This window comes from Grus americana, chromosome 3 (assembly GCF_028858705.1).
Source record: "Grus americana isolate bGruAme1 chromosome 3, bGruAme1.mat, whole genome shotgun sequence".
Taxonomy (NCBI): Eukaryota; Metazoa; Chordata; class Aves; order Gruiformes; family Gruidae; genus Grus; species Grus americana.
The window spans coordinates 62,693,325-62,706,347 of record NC_072854.1 but is presented as its reverse complement, the minus strand read 5'-3'; the positions used below and the strand labels follow the sequence as shown (position 1 = coordinate 62,706,347).

Genomic DNA, 13,023 nt, shown 5'->3' with positions numbered 1-13,023 from the left:
TCAGACACAAATGTGAAAACAGATTCTCACACCTGCTGAGCTGTGGTTTTTCACTATCAGCTGGCTACCGATGATGCCGTAGAACATCCCTCATACCAATGCCATGCCAAGCAGCAGATCTCAGGATAAAATATTTCACATTTCCACTTACTGGGAACATTTTTCCCTAAGACCTTATCACCCTGATACAGTGTTTTTGGCATGGGGTGTAACTTAGGGAGCAGGTCAAAGCCCAGGAAGCTCCGTGGTACCTCTTCAGACCCTCAGCTCAGCATGGCAAGGGTGCGCTGCCCCCAAGGCAGCCCAAACACAAGTCCCCAGAATAACGATGTCTTTCTTCATTTTTTGTCTGGCCATTATGGTTTGGGCACTGTACTGGCTGCTTTACCATCTGTGACAGCAAGGTACCTCCTGGGGTTACCACAGGGGGCAAAGTTAAGCCTTTGCTGTGCTGCAGCTGGCATAGATACCGTGAAATAAAGGCAGAACTAGGGAGGGAAAATGGGTTATTTGGTCTTTATTTTCAGGAGGAGATTAGTCTGCTGGATTTCTGAGTAAACAAGTAGGTAAACATTTAAAAATCAGTCTAGGCTCTGGCTTCTGAGGGGAATGTAGGTAGCACTGAACTCCAGGTTTAAACACAGTTAAAAGAAATCCCGCTGTTTGTCTAAAATATATTTTTTTTCTATTAAAAACAAAGAATGAATTTCACTGTTGTATTCACTTAACATAAATCACTTAAAATCTGTTCATCACAAGATTTGGGAACTCAATGAAAATAAGCCTTTTCTTTTTATTACTTACTCCCTGTAGGGGGGTAGTATGTTTTTTGTTCAGGGGAAGGTGCAGTTCCTGACAGGCTTTTAAGTTCTCCTAAAGTATATAGGTGCCAGCAGCTATACATAATCTGTATATTCAGTTGGAGGACTACATTTAGAGGGGGAGTTTTGAACAGAAAGGGCTGCAGTCGCATTACGTGTCTTACTTCCGTCAAAATTAGTAATACCCTATAGCTGATGAGTCTGATTCAGCTCACAGCTGAAGAAGGACACTCTACAAGTGTGACGGGAGTGGAGACGCCTGCCCAGGCTGTCTTTGTAGAGATTTACAGAGTTAGTTTTGGGTGGAACTGGGGGAATGAGGGGACAAAGAAAGGCTGCAAAAGTTCTTCACAAATGCAAGGAGCAATGAATACTTCCAGTCTTGCCAACGCTGTGCTGCAAGCTTGTCTCGATAATTTCACACAGCAGTCCCTGTTTAAGCAAAGCAGCCTCCCGTCAGCTGGATGGCAAAAGCTAATTGTAAAATTAAGCAGTTGGTTTTTGCATATCTGATTCCCTAAGGGTGGGACCAATTTTCTGCATGGAACCTTCTGTAAGTCCACATGTACAAACTTAACAGTTGAGAATATCTGAATAACCTCGGTGCAAAGAGAGCGTGGGATGGGGGAAGTCCATCAGCAGTTCAGGCTGTTCAGGATGCCTCACTTCCCACTGGGCATTCCCCCTTAAAAACATCCCCCCTTTCTGCCAGACCTCGCCAAGAGCCCAGAGAGCCTCCCATCAATTCTCTGTGAAGCTGAACCTGCCATTCAACTGAACACTGAACTGAATTCTCTTTTTTCTCCAGCTCCTCAGCAGGCAGTGGGATCGCTGCCTCGGGGTCAGCCCTCCCCAGGCAGCAGGTCTGGGCAGGAGGAGCGAACCCCAGAGCATCCCAGGGCCACATGTCTGGGAGCATGGCTTTGCTCCCCCGTGAGCTGCCACAGGCGTCTGGGCAGCTATCTGACTTCTCCAGGACCATTACCTATAAAGGCATTTGAGAGCGGGGAACAGTTCTGTAGCTATGGATTTAGCTGAGTTTCCAGAGAGCAGGTGCTTGAGCAGAGCTGGGGTTTATATGAGGTGTGGGCTGTTAGAGGAGGTCAGTTACACACTACATAGTAACAGACAAATCTTATCACAGATGAATTTAATCTTTCAAAAGATTTCCTCTCCTTCCTCAGCCTAAACAGCCTCTCATTTTTCCCTAAACCATCAGAATAAGCTATTTAAAAGTCGACATTACTTTTTGCACATACCCCATGAAGAAACAACACCTCTCTGGATGTGGCAAGAAATTGTTAACAGCCCTGATAGCATCCCGTACTGCCTGACAGGTGGACCTTTTACATGGAAAATGTTACACATGAGAGCAGACCTAGGCTGACTCATTTAACTCCATGCCGAAGGCATTGCCGAAACCAAACTCCCTTACTGGAACCGGTGGCCCCATGGCATCCCTGGCGCTCCAGTTTCTGAAGCTAACAGTGAGGCAGCTGTCAGATGGGGCAGTTACAATGTCTTTTGTCAATTTTTTTTATTAAGCAACCACCAATAATGGGTGTATCAGGCCTGCTCTACTTAAGGAAAAATTCTCCTTCCTGAAAATACTGCAAAAACTACCAACTTTCCACCTCTGCCTTGCCTCCCACGCTATCTGCAGGCATTAGTGTATTCAAACAAAAACAACCAAGACAAAACAGCAAGTAATGAAAGAGAAAAAGAGCACAAACAAGAAGCCTGCAGCACTGCCAAATTATACAACAGCAATTCCCACTGGGGATAGCTTGGACAACTTGCCTCACTGAGGCCAGCGGTTATGCTGAGAGCACTCGGAGGCTCCCACACCAGGGCCAGGACCGGAACCAGGACCAGGGCCAGGACCAGGGCCAGGACCAGGGCCAGGACCAGGACGGGGCAGGCAGCCCTGTAGGCAGCTTGCCTGCACCTGCTGTAGCTTTCCCCACCGCTGCCGTCCAGCCTCTGGCCACAGCTTCCAATGAAGCTAGTAGGGATGGAGTGACTCCTAGCAGCTCTCAAAATCAAGCCTTTGACTCGATATAACTGAGACAGTCTCAGTTTTCCCACAAATAATTGTCATGGGAGAGAGGGTGGCTTGCCTTTAATTTGCTTGTAAAATAGCACGTGCATCTATGCCGTGAAAAATCCTGACTCCTACAGTCGCAGACTGCAAAGGGGCTGCCATGGTTTTTTTTCCTCTCCGCTATTTGTCACCACAACTTGCTCACAATTTACGAGACTGAAGTGATGCCACATGTGTGTGCTCTGTGCCCTAACTTTAGCTGACACAGCAAACACTTCAAATCCTCCCCTTCGGCGTGCCTTCTCTGTTACGAGATTGTGCGTATGAACACCAGAGAGAGGAGAAAAAGAGAGAGAAGGAGAGAGAGAGACCCTTTAAGCTAATGGGTAAGGAATGTGCATCGAGCTGCGCGTGGACGTCTGATGTCTCCAACTATTTGTTAAAAGGCAAAAGCAATACTTCCGACAGACGGCCCTCCCCTCGCCTGCAATAGGCTCCCAAGAATAGCAACAGCCTGTGTCACTGCAAAGGGCAAAGCCTTCTGAAATAGCAACAAAGTTGTTCACAAACCACTTTGTGGTTTGCATTTGGTTTCAGCCAGCTTCAGCAACTTGTTGCCATGAGGAAAATAACCTGCGCTTTCCTTGGCGGCCGGGGAAAGACCGCTGCCCCGTGAAGTGTTCCTGCCCCAAGGTGCAAAGGGGGTGGCAATGGTACCTGGGCAGAGCACGGAGGACCTCGGCCAGCAGAGCCAGACGATGAGAGCAGGGGAGGATGAGGAGAGCAGCCGGGACAGCCACCGCAGCAGCCGCCGCCACCTCCGCAAGCTCCCGGCTGGACCAGGTACAGTGGCAGGGGCTGAATGCCAGCTGTGAGCCAGCAGCAGCAACGTGCCTGCGTAGCAGCAACGTGCCTGCGTAGCTAATGCGCGGGGCTGGGGGAAAACAGCCCTGCGAAGCCAAGGGACTCTCGGGGCATGCTCTTTCAATTTCCAAAAGAGAGGAAAACGTGAGTAAGGAAGGGGAATGCTGGCTTGAATTTTGAATGAAGGTTTATGCGATACTTTTCCCAAAAGGCCTCTGTCCAACTGTTCGTGCATGTGTTGTCTGTTGTGCAAATCCCTTTCCTTTTTGAAGATCAGTCACCTGAAAAATCAGAGAACCCGCTGCCATCTAAGGTAACAGCGGTGGTCTGGTCCGTGCATGCTTGGGAGCAATTCAGCCCTGTTCACTGAAGTGGAGGGAGGCCAGGCAAGCACTGCACCTGCTCATGCGGGGGGAAAGTACAGGCTGGGGGGACGGGGAATCCCTCCTGTCTTTTCTCCCCTAGCATTTCAGGAAGAAACAGGGTTTCTGTGCTGACACCCTGAAAAGTCAGCTGTAGAATTTCTTCTTTTCTTTGCAAAAGATTTTTGAATGCTGAAGCTGAGTTTCGTAGCTGTTCACCTTTGCTGTCCTACCCAGCCAGTTTTTAGAGGTTACAGCATAGTTTTGCATCTTGAGTCTTTCACTGATAATAAGATCAAAGGGAAAATGACCCGCAAGCATGACATTTCTCACCCACAAGAAAGCTGTACCCAAACAGGAAAGTACAGTTGTAAGCCAGAAATGACTATGTCCCAAGCAGGTTTTTTTCACTTAAAAATGAATGAATTGACTAACCCATGAGTGTTCAGATACCACAGGCACAAATGCTTTGTTGGAGTGTAATAGTGAGCAGTCCAGCAACATCTACTGATACCTGGAAGCAGAGGTTAATCAAGAACAGAAAGCCAGTCATATTTAACATTACCTTAGGGTATGGGGGCAGCAATGCAGATGGTTATAGGATAGCGTTATCAAAGGGAAGCACAGCAGTTACAATAAACAGACAGCAAAGTTACTGCAGCACAAGGGCTACGGTTAGAAGAGGACATGCAAATTACACACTTGGCCTTGCCCTCAGAAATTAAAGCAGTAACCTGAGGAATTTATAATTACCTAGCTAGGAATTAAAAGAACTTGTTGATTCTTACTGGGAAATAAAAACCCCAAAACCCAAATCCCATTTAATGTAATGCAGGGCCAGGCTGGCTGTTGACATAATGAAAAATACATGGCAGAGCACTAAGAAAGATGGAGAGATGGCCAGGGTGGGTCTGTTCAGGACCTGCATTCCCTGTCTGTCCATCAGTGCCAGGGTGCTTTTGTTCATGAAATTCAACTATTACTCACATAATACATTCATTGAGCTTACGCTGTACAAAGTATACAATACTTCCCACCATTGCAGGAATTTAGATGTGTGAAGATGTGTGATACATTAGCTTCCTTCTGCCTTCTTTTTAGTTCAATTTACAAAATATTTGTTTTGGTTTTGCCTTTCATACTTGGCTGGGAGGAGTCACATTTGTAAAATGGTCATGATCCCACATGGCCCTGACACTATTTTTGCATAAATTTAATATTTTCTGAGATTTTCCAGCTCTGCTTGCAACATAACTTTGTCCCAAAGCCACCATTTGTTTCATCCTGTAGGGTCTTGTTGGGTAACAGTTTTAGATCCCATGCTAGACTTCTAGATGGACAGTTAGATCAGATGTATCCTAGCTGATAGGATAAATGCACCTATTGAGCAGCTACTTGATCTAAAGAAACCTCAGGCATTAGAATAGATCAACAGGGTGACATATATATGTCTTTACACCAGAAAACTGGATGAGACAGAGAAGATGGCTGTGACAGCACAGCAAAGATCATGGTGGCATGAAAATGTGATAATTACCTTTTACAAGAAGCAAAACCATGATTTAATTATGCAGCAATTCCCAACACGTGCCATTAAATCCTACAAAACCGTGTGATCCACATGCTATACACTTTAGCAAAATCCTCCTCTAAAGAAAATTTGGGGAATTTTAAACACTATTTCTCTGTAAAGGCAAACTTTTTGTATGTCAGACAGCACTCAGATGGCGAAGAAATATGTTGTTAAAGGTAGCTTAAAATTTTCAGATACAGATGCTGTAGTTTTAAGATTTATCGTGGATAAAAGTAGATGCCTTGTTCTACTGAAAAAGGGAGATTCCGTGCTGTGGATTCATATCTATGCAATGCACTGAGCTCATGATTTTCTAACCTGTGCTTATTAACCACGGGTTGACAGGGCTTGATTTCAACTTCCAAATGTCTAAATAGATCAAAGAATCCCCAAGGATTTAAAGAACATGTATTTGACCTTCCAGGAAAATACCTTCCTTCACTCCCAAATTGAGACATTTCTCACCTCAGATTAAATCAAAGTCAACAGAAGAAAGCACCATGTCGGAAGAGACAGCATGTTGAGTCCCCTCCTATCAAAACAGATGTATCTGCACAGGTCACCTACAGAAGTAATCTCCCCCTCTCCATCCCACTAGTTTTCTCTACGCACACTGCATGTTCTCTTGGGAGAAAGGAAAGAAAAACTGCCTCTCAGAAATCTCAGTGTCTGGACTAATGTGGAGTGTGGTACTGCCAGCGTGAGCTGGAAAGGGCTCCCAGGCACCTCTCCCATAGCATTCCTGCACATGAAGCAGGGGAAGATCGGTGTTTCCCAGCCCGGGTTGCTTGTAGATCTCCCCTGGCATAGATCATTTATCTGTGATGCCAATAAAATACATGCACAGACCAAACATTTTGCCTTTGGAAGGACTGTATTTTCCCAAATATGTGCTTGAAAATAAGTAAAGGGGCACACCCTTACTAACTTGGCCCCATCCACTCTCATCAGCAGTACACTGTGCTATACTGCAACTGCGCTTGGTCTCCTTTTCAGGAACCAAGCATAAACATTTCCAGCAAATGTTCTTAAAGATAAGTTTATTTGCCAAGTAATGCTGCTTTTGACCTGAGTAACAATCGTGAGAAACCATTTTGTTTACATGGGGAAACTAGAGAATAGACTTTCCAATCACTTGTCACATACCAGCCACACGCTCCTTAGCCATGGTGTTTGTTGCAGGCAGAAGGAGAAATTTCTCTGGAAGCCATCACTGAAATATTTTATTCCCCTGGGCTGCACACTGCCATGTATTTTGCAGGCATCTCATGAAAATAAGAGGAACATACGTTTTAAGAAGATTTTTTTTAAAAAAAAAAAAAAAAAGGAATGCCTAAGAACTGCCAGCAGCATCATTAAAAGTGACACTTTAAAGGATTGTGAGTACAACTACTGCAGCATGCTTTATCTGGAAATGTTAAAGCAAAACAGATGCTGAAGTCGGAGAGAATTTTGTCTGGAGGAAGACCATGGAGGAAAACTGAGCAGAGATTTCAGGGTTTAACTCAGCAGGCAGTTCTGAGCAAGCAAGTCTTAGGTATATCAGTTACAACAAAACATCATAGTGATGTAAGGATGTTTCTCAGCAGAATAGTGCTCTGTGAGGGACAAGAGACAGCGAGTTGACTGCTGTGTTTGCTGCTGCTAATGCAGAAAGATAACGTGTCTCCCTCTGCATCACATCAGAATCTGCTTTTCATTCAGGGGTCTGCTTTAGTTACAGCCCACCGCTATTTCTATACAACTGTGGGCGTGGGTCACTGGACACATGAACAAGGACACCAGCTGACCCAGTAAAAATAAGCCAAAGAAATACTGAGACATTGATCAAGCTGTTGTACTCAGAGATGTAAGAAATACATGGTCTTGCGTGCTTCCCTAGCAACTTCCCAGGTGTCCAAACTCCACACCCAGCTCGTACAGCCTCTCGGATTAAAAAAAAATAATCACCTTCGTTGCTCTGATCTGAGGACCACCAGCTGAGGAGAACAAGAACAGTGCTGATGACAGACTTCAAGATATTTGTGTTGGCACTGTCATTTTATATCAGAAACTGGAACAAAACTGACAGTCACACATTTAAAGAATTAAAAGCCATGCAGGACACAGATCTTAAAGTATCAGTAGGAGACACTGCTTGCACTGCTTTGCTTCTGCTGAAGAGCTTTAAACTCAGTTTCTGTCCCTCTGTTACTTAACATTTTTTCTCATTTGCTTGGAAGAAGATGATCACAGCTTATTTGAGGGTGATCAAGGTGATGGGTAATTAATAAATGGGATACATCACTGGCTGAAAGCAATTAGGATGGCTTGGCCTGCTGACTGCAAGTGAATGTGCTGTCTGGGGTTCCGCTCAGCTAACTTTAGACATCCGCATCTGAGCAAGCCACACAGATTCCTTTTATAGGCAATGGAGAGAAATAGGCATCTGACCTACTTCAGACATCTAGAAGTGCCTATTTTTTGCAAGTGGTTATAGAAGAAATCTAGAGATGTGGATCTCTCACAGTTAGGTAAGCTGAACCCATTCTATGTGTTTTAATACAGCACAAGGCAAACTGATTGGCATTCCTAGCTAGGATGCAAGAAGGCAGGCCATATTTAAAGGAAAGGCAGTGTCTTGGGAAGAAGCCAGTCAGAAAAGAAGTTGGTCATCCTGGAGAATAACCAGTGGAAGATGAGCTCCTGTACACTGCTGTGACAATCTTAGATGAGTAGAGAGGCAAATGTCCACCAGGAGCAGGAAATTATGTCAAGTTCCTATCTGGCACCATGGAACCACTGCACGAGTGCTGGGTTCAGCTCACAATTTATTGAAGAAATTGATAATCTGGAGAGAGTTCAGAGAACTGGGCTTTGAATACTTAAGGGGATGGTAAACTTGTAAAGCCTCACAGGCTAAGTAGCTTATCAAGGAGAGGTCTGTGGGATGACTCAATGACAGGCTATAATTTTGTACTTAGTGAACACAGCTAAGTGCAGGCAAATGGAGAATGGGATCTGAAGGCTGGAAGCCAAAGTTGCAGAAATTAAGTCTAGAAATAAATTACAAATAGTTTACAGTGAAAGCAATTAACCATTGGGACAACTTATGATTAAAGTCATTGGCTTTCAACCACTAGCAATTTTTAAACCAAAGCTGAATATTTTAAATGGCCTAGTTCAAATAAAATGTAATTTAAATGTGCCTGAAGGGTTATGTCATGCTGTTCATGAGAGTTAAACTGGATGACCACAATGGTCTCTTCTGGCTTCATAATATATAAATTCAAGAAAAATCTTAGGTTAAATCTACATAGACCAATGACATAACATACAGAGATATCCAAGAAAGCACAAATATCAGCAGTGAGCAGTAGTTTGGGAAGAGCACTGTGATCAAATCAGCAGTATAGCTTCTGATACCCAAGCTCATTCATTCAGCACAACACAATGTTGTTATCATCCCTGATTTCCAGCTAGGATTCATTGGAAGAGTATATTTTCCAGATCTAGTAATGTACAGCAAGCAGGCCAGTCAAAAGTATAAAGGTGAGGGAGAAATTAGGTTTTGCAATGATAAAGCGTATATTGCATGCATGCATTGGGGGATGGAGCACATGTAGCGCAAAGCAGCTTAACTGGAGTCAGTAGTACTTCCACTGAAGTGCTGTTAAGTGTGTGAAGAAAGTACAGCAGGACCTTGCCCTAACTCATGTGCTAACCTCTCTTTAAAATAAGTGTGATGATCTTGGATACTGCAGACGTAAAGGAAGAAAAAGCTTTAGACATAATACAGACATGGACAACAATACAAAAAAAAAATGTTCTATCACTGGAGCATTTTGCAAATTTTTTTCTGGCATTTTCTTCAAGCTCTCCCACCTCCATCGCAATAAATCTACCATCCACCCCTACCTTCTGAAAGACTTCTCACAATACCCCTGTTTCCCCCATGCCCTTACGGCCCATCATAACAAAACCATGTGGTTTTTGCCCTTCTCTTGTCTATCTCTGGTTTTGGTTTTCCAGCCGCCGGAGCCCCGTGCACTCAATCGCTCGGGGCTGCTGCCGCTTGGCTTCTGCTTGGCTCAGAGGGAGCCAACCCAGAGCCAGGTAGGAGAGCTGATAGGCGATACTTATCTTAATAGACTTAATGGACGTACACATCTCCCCTGGCCCTGGAGGCACAGTTGTATTCACACAGCTAATCTCTGCTACCCTCCAATATAACCCGGCTTGCTGTGGGGTGGCTGCGGGGTGTGATGGTGGCCAAGCTGCCTCATGGAATTGTTAGGAGAGCGCAAGGTGGCGTGGGGCACAACCATGCCAGGGACCGTGCCAGAGATTTAGTAGGATACATGGCCACATGCCAGGGTCTGGGCCTGGGCTCTGGCACTGTTTATTTTAGCAGTGCAGACGTACTGTTAGGGCCGCTCTCCTCCTCTCTTTTCACAATTTGCCTTGGAAAAGTAATATCCTCTGTCAAATGGGACTGATCCTTGCCAATGTGCTCAAAATTTATTGGCAAGGAACTTCAGGCGGTCAGTATGATCAAAGAGCCTTAATGCCTTAGAAAAATAAGCTAAAAATAAACAAAGTCTATGTATCATTTTCAATTAGGCCATATACCACTTTTCAGCCAAGCTGGACAGTACTTGTTCCAGCAGAATTAACTTAAATACGGACTCTGTTATGTTGCAAAAACTACCTCTCATCAGACACGTCCTATCTCTCCAATTAACCGGAAAATCAGAAGTCAATTTATTCTTTTCCTAGTTGTGTCACAGCCAAAATCCTGATAAGAGGAAAATAATGCTGGGAGAAAGAACAAGACCAACAATAACAAACTGATATATTCCTTGAGGTTTAGGGTGCAAAAGGCTTCACAGTTAGCAGAATACGATCAGTTAAATCTATCTTGTAACAATAAACAATGAGTCGCAGTTGTATAAAATGAGTTTGTTTTAAAGTGGACGTTCAAAGGCATATAATCTCCATTTGGTTTATGTTTTCACCATCTGTTTTTTATTCCTGACATTGTGGCTGTCATAAATTATGTGAAATATTTGCTCTTGATATTCCAAAGAATCTGAGATTAGTGATGAGCAAAGCCCAGAAGGTTCACGAATTGGTTTCCCTAGAATATCCCAGCTATCCGGATCAGCCTGGTGCTCAGTGGGTATGTTTCCACTGGCAAAGAAAAAACACTGGCACCAGCAGCCTTCATGGCATCCTCAGGTGAAGCAAAAGAATTAGTAAGTGGTGAGGGAAAAATTATTCAAGTCAGGGTTGAAGCAATGTGGCTGGGAAATTACTGCTTTCCTTGCCTATGGTACACTAGTTGGGTGGACAAGACTTCCTCAATTCAGTACAGGAAAAACACTGAGAATGTCTCAAGGCAAAAATGGCTTTCTTACCAAAAGGTTGAATTGTCACTGTTGCCTTTTGCAATATATTCTGAGGCAGAAGGTTTAATTATTTAGGATCTGATCAAAATCTTATTGACTTCTGATCAGAAAGCTAAAGAACCTAAAAGCATTAAAATAAAAAATCTTATTAAATTAATTTTTTTTTTTTCTTTTTCAAAATAGCCTTTTATGTCACCACTGCTGCTGAGTTTGTATGCCCATAAGTGCTTTGCCTAAAAGTTACAAAAAGATTTTATGGACTGATATATTAAATAAAGTTATTATTAGTTGTCAGAATGTTGCAGAAGTCACACTTTCAACTTTTGTGTTTTTTTCTCTTGTTTCAGGCTGTGGAACATTTACTTTTCTATCTTCTGTTGTTGCTGCTGTAAGTGGACTTCTGATGGGTTATGAGTTGGGCCTTATCTCTGGAGCTCTTCTTCAGATGAGCAGCATATTAGCACTCTCTTGCAAAGAGCAGGAAATCGTTGTAAGTTCCCTGCTTTTTGGGGCCTTATTTGCATCCCTTACTGGTGGATTCCTGATAGACCGATTTGGAAGGAGACTTGCTATTATTATTGCATCATCTTTACTTGTGTTGGGGAGTCTGCTTTTACTGCCCTATGAATCCTATGGGATACTTATTGTGGGACGGATTGCCATAGGTATTTCCATATCATTATCATCAATTGCAACGTGTGTGTATATTGCTGAGATCGCCCCACAGCACAGAAGAGGCCTCCTCGTGTCATTAAATGAACTCATGATTGTGATAGGCATTCTCTTTGCCTATATTTCAAATTATGCATTTGCCAGTGTATCTCATGGCTGGAAGTACATGTTTGGCCTTGTGATTCCATTAGGTGCCTTGCAGGCTATTGCCATGTATTTCCTTCCACCAAGTCCTCGGTTTCTTGTCATGAAAAATAAAGAGGAAGCTGCAAGAAAAGTACTGGAGAGGCTACGGGAAACATCAGATGCTACTAAAGAACTTACTGTGATCAAGTCTTCCCTGAAAGATGAACATCAGTATAGTTTCTTGGACCTGTTTCGTTCAAAAAACAACATGAGGGCCCGAATGTTGGTAGGACTCACTCTAGTCTTTTTTGTGCAAACAACTGGGCAACCCAACATTTTATTTTATGCATCAACTGTTTTGAAGTCAGTTGGGTTCCAGAGCAACGAAGCTGCCAGCTTGGCTTCTACTGGAGTTGGAGTGGTTAAAGTGGTCAGCACAGTCCCAGCCACGGTTTTTGTGGATCAAGTTGGAAGTAAAACTTTTCTGTGTATAGGGTCTTCTGTTATGGCAGTATCATTGGTCACTATGGGCTTAGTGAACCGTAACATACATGTGAATTTCACCAGTGTCTGTAGAAGCCAATCTCCAGAGGATTTCTTTCTCCAGAGACCGGTAAACCTCGCTGATGTCACCAATGGGAGTCTCAAGGACCTCTTTGCGAGCATGGCTTTACCAGAAAGGCTGTCATTTGACACGCAGAGAAGTCCAGCCTTTGCCAGGACAGGAGAACTGAACGGGACTGCCCTGGCTGGAGGCAAAAGCACAACAGGGTCTCACATGGAAAGTGGGGAGGTTCCTGTTGTCCTGAAATGGCTCTCGCTGGCCAGCCTGCTTGTTTATGTTGCTGCATTTTCTATAGGTCTTGGACCAAGTAAGTATTTGATTTTTCTAACTCTTTGTAATGATTTACTTACAACGGGATTAAGTGTTGGGATAACATGCACAGCTTGGCATCAGTTCCCAAGCTGGGCAAAACAGTGTTTTCTGATAATATGTGCTGGTATTGTCACAAGCTGTCCTGGTGGGCCTGGAGTGTACTTTTTAGGAATAGGTCCTTCCCATTGAGGACAATGGCCTAATCTCCCTTCAGTGAAATTAACTGTTCCCCTTCAGTGAAGGTAAGAACTGGTGTGAGCTTTGTACAGCAAAAATATGGGGCCCCTGGCTACC

At 43.9% G+C, this 13,023-nt stretch overlaps 1 protein-coding gene across 1 annotated transcript in view; it reads left to right on the top strand.

Annotated features, from left to right (window-relative positions):
- Positions 1-3,311: 3,311 nt before the first annotated feature.
- Positions 3,312-13,023, top strand: part of SLC2A12 (solute carrier family 2 member 12) — a 33,426-nt gene continuing 23,714 nt past the window's right edge. The window contains exons 1-2 of the mRNA XM_054819976.1: positions 3,312-3,708; positions 11,402-12,724. Of these exons, the coding sequence (XP_054675951.1) occupies positions 3,576-3,708; positions 11,402-12,724 (1,456 nt within the window). The 5' untranslated portion in view covers positions 3,312-3,575. The remainder of the gene's footprint in view (positions 3,709-11,401; positions 12,725-13,023) is intronic.